This window comes from Loa loa (assembly GCF_000183805.2).
Source record: "Loa loa unplaced genomic scaffold supercont3.148, whole genome shotgun sequence".
Taxonomy (NCBI): Eukaryota; Metazoa; Nematoda; class Chromadorea; order Rhabditida; family Onchocercidae; genus Loa; species Loa loa.
The window spans coordinates 129,889-137,973 of NW_018108328.1; the positions used below are offsets into that span (position 1 = coordinate 129,889).

General features: G+C 33.2%; 1 protein-coding gene across 1 annotated transcript in view; it reads right to left on the minus strand.

The window, feature by feature from the left end:
* Positions 1-845: 845 nt before the first annotated feature.
* Positions 846-8,085, minus strand: part of LOAG_03481 (hypothetical protein) — a 10,167-nt gene continuing 2,927 nt past the window's right edge. The window contains exons 2-9 of the mRNA XM_020446332.1: positions 6,423-6,631; positions 5,199-5,355; positions 4,564-4,645; positions 3,470-3,564; positions 2,102-2,333; positions 1,652-1,860; positions 1,347-1,426; positions 846-1,088 (exon numbers count right to left, since the gene is read on the minus strand). Of these exons, the coding sequence (XP_020303310.1) occupies positions 1,082-1,088; positions 1,347-1,426; positions 1,652-1,860; positions 2,102-2,333; positions 3,470-3,564; positions 4,564-4,645; positions 5,199-5,355; positions 6,423-6,631 (1,071 nt within the window). The 3' untranslated portion in view covers positions 846-1,081. The remainder of the gene's footprint in view (positions 1,089-1,346; positions 1,427-1,651; positions 1,861-2,101; positions 2,334-3,469; positions 3,565-4,563; positions 4,646-5,198; positions 5,356-6,422; positions 6,632-8,085) is intronic.

Genomic DNA, 8,085 nt, shown 5'->3' on the forward strand with positions numbered 1-8,085 from the left:
ACTTAATTCTAAAACATTTTCCTTACGTTACTCCAAATTGTATCGCGTAATTTGATACTTGGTATTAGATTAATTGGATTAAAGCTGCGGTGAGTAATGGATTTATGATTACGATGAGTAATTCGTATATCTGTATTTAATGTAAATATTCTTGCATGCTAATCGAAAGAACAATGTAATTTTGCTAGCATTTTTGAAGTCTATTCAGGTAAACCTAGTAACAAGCACCAAAAGCTAATATGACTGCTGCATTAGGATCAGTTTTGAAGTTCATCTGCACTATATAGACTTTGTGGTATATTCAGTTGCGCAACACGTCATCGTCATACATTCCAAGATGAATGAATATAAAAATGTGTTTTAGTAGAAATTTAAATTTATTTGCGATTATACAATTGAAAGGATACATTTGCATATTATAATTTTGAAAACATATAAAACTGTTCAATAATTTTTACAATATACGGAGCGTATTCGTGCAAAATTTCAATTTAAATCTCATAAGCATATCATATGTGAGCAATAATTCTCTGCGAACATTTCAGAATCAAGAAAGATGTTGCTAAAAAGTAAAATAGTGTCACTTCAACAGTTAGGCCTCTTTCTCTACACATCATGAAACTTCATCCGAAGCCATTATATACTCAAAAGATTATCCTGGATGAAGAATATTCAGAGGGGGTTAGAGTATCTCAGAGAGGCATTCAATTTTTTAATTCATAAATATAAGTTCTTCGAGCTTTATGGTACACAATTTCTTGGAAAATAAGACCGAAAATTAAATAGCTCCACGGTTCAGTTGCTTAAAAATCCACAAAATTATACAAGAATACAAAGTTACGAAAGTGTTAACGAACTGAAAACTTCAATTAAGGTAATAAACCTTCGTTTGAGAAAAAAATTCCTGCTTGTATATCAGTAAATTTAATGAGTAAATACATAAGAAAGAAGTTAGTAAATAAAGTCGGTACGCGTTTGCACTTCTTGTTTCCGTCTTGGATCTAAGAACGATAAATCTGATTCCGTATAACCAATAGAGCGTTGACTGTTGGAAGTTTCGGCTGTTCGCGGCAACAATACGTTACCACCTAAACTTGCTAAGACTTCGTTTATATATTGGCCTATAATATTTTACCCATAAACTTACATTTTCGTAGATAGTAAAAGTAATTTCAATAATTTAAATGGGATATTTCTTACTAAATTATCTTAGAATCAATCACTACAAAGAGGATTGGAGTAGATCACTTTGTTTAAAAGATATAAACCAGGTATGGAGTGGAGGAAGTGGATTCACTGCGAAGGAGTGGATTTTCCATGGTCTATGAAACTACATCAAACCTGACTTCACCAAAGTACTTCCTTGAATCGGAGGCTCCAGTCGTTTTGCTTCCAATATATCATCTAATGACGAATTACCATTTGTCTGCAAGCATATTTCATGGAGGTCTACTTCTTTCTGCTAAGTTAATTACATACCTTCGCAGTGGTCTAGATATGTATAAATTGAAAGTCGATATATCAATTTGATTACTTCTGAAAGCCGAGAAAGGGTTCAGTATAACCCACATGAGATAATCCAAACTTCTATGAGCAATATTGTTCATCACTTTACTGGGAAATTTAATTTATTCAAAAAAATCGATACTACCTGAGTTGAATCGTCAACCATACTATTGTTGAGTCGGCCTATGGTCAATGTACCAGTGGGAGATACACCGCGTGAAGTGGGGGAATGCAATGGTCGTATCCGATGTTTTTTGATCGATGCTGGTGTAACGGTTTGGGATGAGCTTCGCAGTGACCCGGGGTATATTTCTGCCCTTAAGCCAGGCAAATGTGGCGGTGAGACTGGAGTCCCTACAAATGTTCTCATTATTGTCAACATTTTACTCATTCATGGAAATAATTATTGCTGTTATTTAAATCACTGCTTCATTGTACTTCGCAACGCCATCTCTATCTATATTTCCGAAATATCTGAATACTTCAGCAGAATATAATTTGTTTTATTGTATAAGGATATGACTGTTATCGACTAAAATTTATACTTATCGATTTTATACTTTGATTTACTGTGATATTTGCATAGAAAATTTACCACAATATGGAGTGCTGTAAACAGCATCTCCTGGCGTTCCATAAATTCGTTCAAGTGTAGACGTTGCAATCAGTACTTTTCTAGATCCTCCTACCGTATCTGTCTGATATATTTCATCTTCATCCTTGATGCGTCTTGCACAGCAACAACAAAACCGTGCCAAGAATAAGGTCAACAATGTTGCTAGGATTAAAAGTACAATGGTAAGAGCCAAAAACAGTCCAACAATTGGCTGAAAGGATTAAAATGGTTGTGTATTGCGCATAGTGGATCAAGCATAACTTTTGAGCAAATTTTTCAACGTCTTATAGATTGTTTTTATGACTCATTTACAAAGATAATTAAATGATTGAAACATATTTTAGCTCACTTAATTTACACTTAATTCTGTAGAAACTAGAAAATGAGGTTACGGGCAGGAACGTGCTTCATTTTTTTACCCAAACCCAAAAAAAATAAAAAAAGCAAAAAATGTTCCAGGAAGATCTTATCATGCCAATGAATGGTTCATTCTTTTTTCATGATACATACACCATCATGAAGGTCAACCTATCCTTTATTCATCATTTCACTGGTCATTTATACCCGCTTTGAACATTCGTATTAAACGTTAAAAATTGTTGGCTTCAAGGAGTGACTAACGGGTTCAATAATGAATTCGTTGAACGGGTTACCTTTTCAATTCCCCCTCTCTTCATTACTACTGGTTTTACACACTAATTCTGCGAATCGTAAGAACAAGTTTTCATTTCAATTCTGAGTTAGTATTTCCTTCTTTGTTGTTTTTTGATTGAAAACTAGCTTGAAAGCAGTAAATTCTATAATAGAATGTGAAAAACATTCTAATTTAGTAAACACAAGAGGAGTGAGAAAAAATTTTGATTTGAACGACACACATTCCACTGCTTAAAATTAAATTTTCCGCATAATAACGAACAGCTTTTGAGAGAGCACTATGGTGATATCAGCATTGCAATTAAACAGCTAAGAATATCATTTAAGAGATAAAGAAAGTATATGAATAAATTAATTATTTAATTATGGGCAATTATCAACGGTGTTCTTTCAAAGGCAGCCATTTTATGAAGTGTACAATTCTGTTAATAAAAATTGCAATGATGGTATTCCAATATGACGGAGTATTTTTTATGTCTACTTTGGGTCTAGGACTTTGAGCAGCAAATATAAAAGGTGGCAAGAGAAGAGGTTATTCATAAGTGAATAAATAGAAGAGGTTATTCATAAGTGAATAAATAGGTTAGAAAGTCTTCGAAATCACAAGGAATAAAAAATCACCGTAAAAATTCTTTTTATCATAATTATATAACTTAAATAATCATTATGTTGAAGTTGTTAAAGTAGTCATACCGTCCAGGTTTCGGTTCGTTGCGTTTCCACTTTCCGTACATTGTTATAATTGGATAACAGGTACTGCAATGCCAAAACATCATCCAGTGGCTTATCTGAAATCATGAACTGTTGCGATAAATAACATTCTTGGTCATAGCCAATAACCAATATCAAATGATAATGAAATCCTATCCAGCTTACAGTCACATTACAGTAAAATGACATGTGCAGGTATGCAGGGTCGCAAACGCTCGCAAATATTCTTGCAAAGTTTTAAGAAAGATCGTATTTTCGCTTTTGAAATTGCTTTTGATCTAGCAACTAAATGCTAGTGTTTACAGTATGAAACTGGCCGGACAAATAAACACGTTGGATAGAAGGCGACGGTAATACTATAGATGGTGCATGGTGAATGGTAGTTAAACGGTTGCAAACAAATACGATCCGGCGAAAACTTCAACTCAGTAGAAGAACAGATTATTTTTAGCTTCAAAGACTCACGCTATGATCATCGGGGAAGAATATGAGCAGGGAGCAGGCGTAAACAGAAAGTAGTTGCTGGCGGACAGATGCATCACTCCTCGCATGTAAAGAGTTGTCAATGTAGCACAGATTTTCAACATTAGATAAGCAGCTAATACCGAGATTTTGTAAAGCATGACGATCGAATTTTCTTCATAATCTATTTATATATAGTCCTTCATAGTCTACTTATATGCCTAAAGAAAACAGACGAGCCTACCCGTCAGTGATGCAAGTCAGTTTTCTTCTTTTCTTATCTCTCTCCGTCTTCTAATCATTTATCGTTTGTATCCATAAAGGATATCAGGTAAATCTTGGACATAAATATCAACGTGAACGTCAAAGCCGAAGAACCATAAATGTGGCGAACTAATCAACGATAATCCAATGCAATGGAAATCAAACGATAACAATGGAATCCAATCAGTTGATTCCAAGCCAATTCTTGCCATTTCCCGTAGCTTTAGTATTAATTTACCCAATTCGCAGCAAAATTTGGTAGCGAAATTTAAGATCCAAGCACATAGACTATTATTACTAAAACGAATCACACTGGATCCAAATCCCAGGAAAATATTCGAAAAGCTTACTTTTGATGGCCAGGCTGTGCAGTTTTACCAGATCTTCCGTATCTAGAAAAATATAAGAACCATCACCATGATATGTCACTAACTGAAAAGAACTCTTATATTATCTTTTGATCTGGAAAGAAAAATTATGGATTAGATTAGATTCATAAAGGAAATGCATGAATAATGATCCGACATAAAGTGCAATGGTTATCAGCAATCATGCAGTGATAAAATGGTGTGATAGAATTAGGTGACAAGAATATTTATATATCTAAAATTATATGCTCTAAATGTTAAGTAGGTTATTAATCAGTTAAAAGTTTGGGGGTAATTTTTTTTCCCAGAAAGTTATCTGTGCTATTGCATTATGTAGTCAAGTATCAATCGCAATGATTTCCAACAATTTAAATATCTTTATAGGTAAGCTAACTAAAGCAATATTTGGCGAAGATTGAAAATAAAATTTGAATTTCTAATTAAACGTAAAAGGAAATCTATCTGAATGCTTATTATTACTTAACAGAAAAGTGTCATGAAAAGTGTCATAGGTTATTAATCAGTTAAAAGTTTGGGGGTAATTTTTTTTCCCAGATAAGGAGCGTATGTTCAAATATTCATAAAAAACCAATTCTAAAATGACTGGCGATAGTGACCTGCTTTTTGTCCTTAATATAGATGATGAGAAGTCCATTGTTGCAGTGCACATTGCCTAGCTGTGCGTCGTAGTAAATCTTCTTGGCGGTCTCATTCAGTGGCTCATCACTATCAGCAACTTTCGTCGAATTTGTAACAAGAAGAACACCAATGTACCTAGGATATCCACTCGAAACATAAAAACACTTACAGGTGGAATTTAACTTTCATAAGTTCGTTTGCAATTTTGAATCTTCCGGACAGATTTCTTAATGAAATGAAATCACACACAAAATAGCATTCTCTTCACAGAGTGCAAAATTGTGCAAATGATTTGAGTTATGCAATTGCAGCACATGTAGTCGATATTAATATACCATGTCGATACAATTCATGAGAATTTAAGAAGTTTCCACTTAAAAACTCGTAATATAAATAATCAAACTGAAATACATATAAAGGAAAATTCTTAAAAAATAAAAAGGAAGATTTAAAATTAAAGTAACACTTTTAAAGGCATCCAAAAGAGTTCTGCCTTAACAATTTTAACCTTTTATTGCTTTAAGATTTGAAAAGTAATAACATGAAATGTGTTTTGTTCCTTGCATATAAATCAGTTAAAAGTTCTTTTTATTAACGAGGAGTAGACAAGGATTCTTTTAGGGTAACGGACGGAAATTCAGTGTTAGAATTTCTGCGAAATAAGTATAGGGGCTGAATTGCATGACTTCGTCTTTTAATATTGAAAGAAAATCTAATAAATTGTTGAAGGTAGTAAAACTGAAAAAGAAAGTGAATTGGGAGAGATTTCTGAAAGTAACTGAGATATATCAACTTTAGAGTTAATTATAATATTTAATTACCAGCTTGATTAGAATGAGATGAGAGGATATGAAAGGCTGGAAAGTTTTTAGGAATACAGGATACAATTTGAAGAAGTAGATCAGGAAAATATTATAGTATGTCGGTCAGCTAATCTGGATATTTCGGATAGTTTCTAATCACTGAAAAGGATAACTTGACGAATTCTGTTTTTCTTCTTTCCGAGAATAACATCATGATGGTTAAAAAATATGCCATGTAGAGGTTCTTGTTTCCAGTATTTCATCAAACTAGGAGATTCGGAATTTTTTTTTGCGGAGATTTTTTTTTCTTTCGGAGGTTCAGGGTTCATGTATGAGTTTTTTTCAGTTTTTTTTGAAGATATTTCTTGTCAAAAAAATTAAAATAAGCTCAAATGAAACCTGTTGTTTCCATCCACACGTTCGCATCCACTTTCACAGCTACACTTAACCTTTCGCTGAAGGTCATCAAGCAACGAGATCAACTTCTGCTGGGTGTGAAAAGCCAGCGTATTATCAACATCACATAACAATGAAGCACGACTGAAACCGTCCGCTTTACAAATCGTATAGTCGTCCAGAACAGTGGCCGCAGTAATGTTAGATTTTAACTGCAAATTCGAGTTTATAATACTTTATTAAATTTAATTTAATAAGTCTTAGGAAAGGTTGAAATTATGAAGATAAAGTTGTTTATGGAAAGAGACAAAGAAATGAAAGACAAATAAAGATTTTTTGAAATTAAAAAAAAGACTTTTTTTTTTTTTTGAGTTCGCCAATGAATACTGTTCCAGCAACAGCTCCTAATCAACCACTGATTCTTTATAATGATATTTCCAACTTCCCATCTAGGCTCATTCCAAATGTGAAAGTTGCTGTGCAATTGATTCAAGGTAATTCACAATAAGCATTAGAAAGTTGAGCTCTCATAACAAATCCATCAATCCACAGACTACACAAACAGCTCATAGTGACCGTTACAAACGGTGATATTACGAGAATAACCATATGATGCATGCAGTGATGGCCATAGGAACTGTATTCAACTATAGAAAATAAGACGGCAAAAGATAATTAAAACTTTCTAACACTAAGAATACAATAGGCCAAGACGAAATGACGCATCTGTGAGAACTGAAATTGAAAGTTGCACTCTCTGAGTAGGCTTAGCGATAACGACAAGCTTACCGGTACTGTCATTTATGATAAGCATGAAAGTGGAATGAGGAAGCTGTTGAGTAAAAAATTATGAGAACTTCTTGACCCAGAAAAAGGAGTGTTCTGATTATGATATACACGAGAACAACAGTAGCAAAATTGCCCAAATTGAGTTTGCGGATGCTATCATAAGTTATTTAATTTTATTAAAAGTCTCAAAAAAAGAAAAAAAACTAATCCAATAAAAATGAAGGTCCACTGATAAAATAAGGCCCTAAATGAAGGGATAAATCATTCGATTACGCAACAATAAAATCTGTCGTGCCTTTAAATAAATCCAAATAATCATAATTAGCTCATTCGTCGCTCATTAATATTGTCACACTCTTTAGCAGATGTGAAAGGAACATGCTTAATATGGTCTACATATTGATTTCCGAGGAAACGGTATCGTTATGACGATATCATTCTTAAGAAAACGATGGAGGGAAGAAAGGAATGAAAGTTAGTTGGAAATAAATATACAAAAACAAGCAAGAAATGCTGATCTATTGATTATGGACCGATATTTCAACTTTTGATATGTTACATCCGACCTGGGCATCAAGCCAGATGCAGTGCTCTAGCAAGTTTTTTCTATTCGCGCAGTCGCGGGAGAAGCCTGTCATCTTCCACGGCTCTTCCCTTGCCTTAATTTAAAATCTTTCAATGTTAAAGTCCATCGATCTTTTATCATTAATTCATCATTCCAACATTGAATAATGATGTAATTAGTCCTTCACATTTCGGTGAATCCATTATAATATTTCAATTATTGTTTTTTATGAAAGGATTACATATATATATATATATATATATATATATATATATATATATATATATATATATATATATATATATATATATA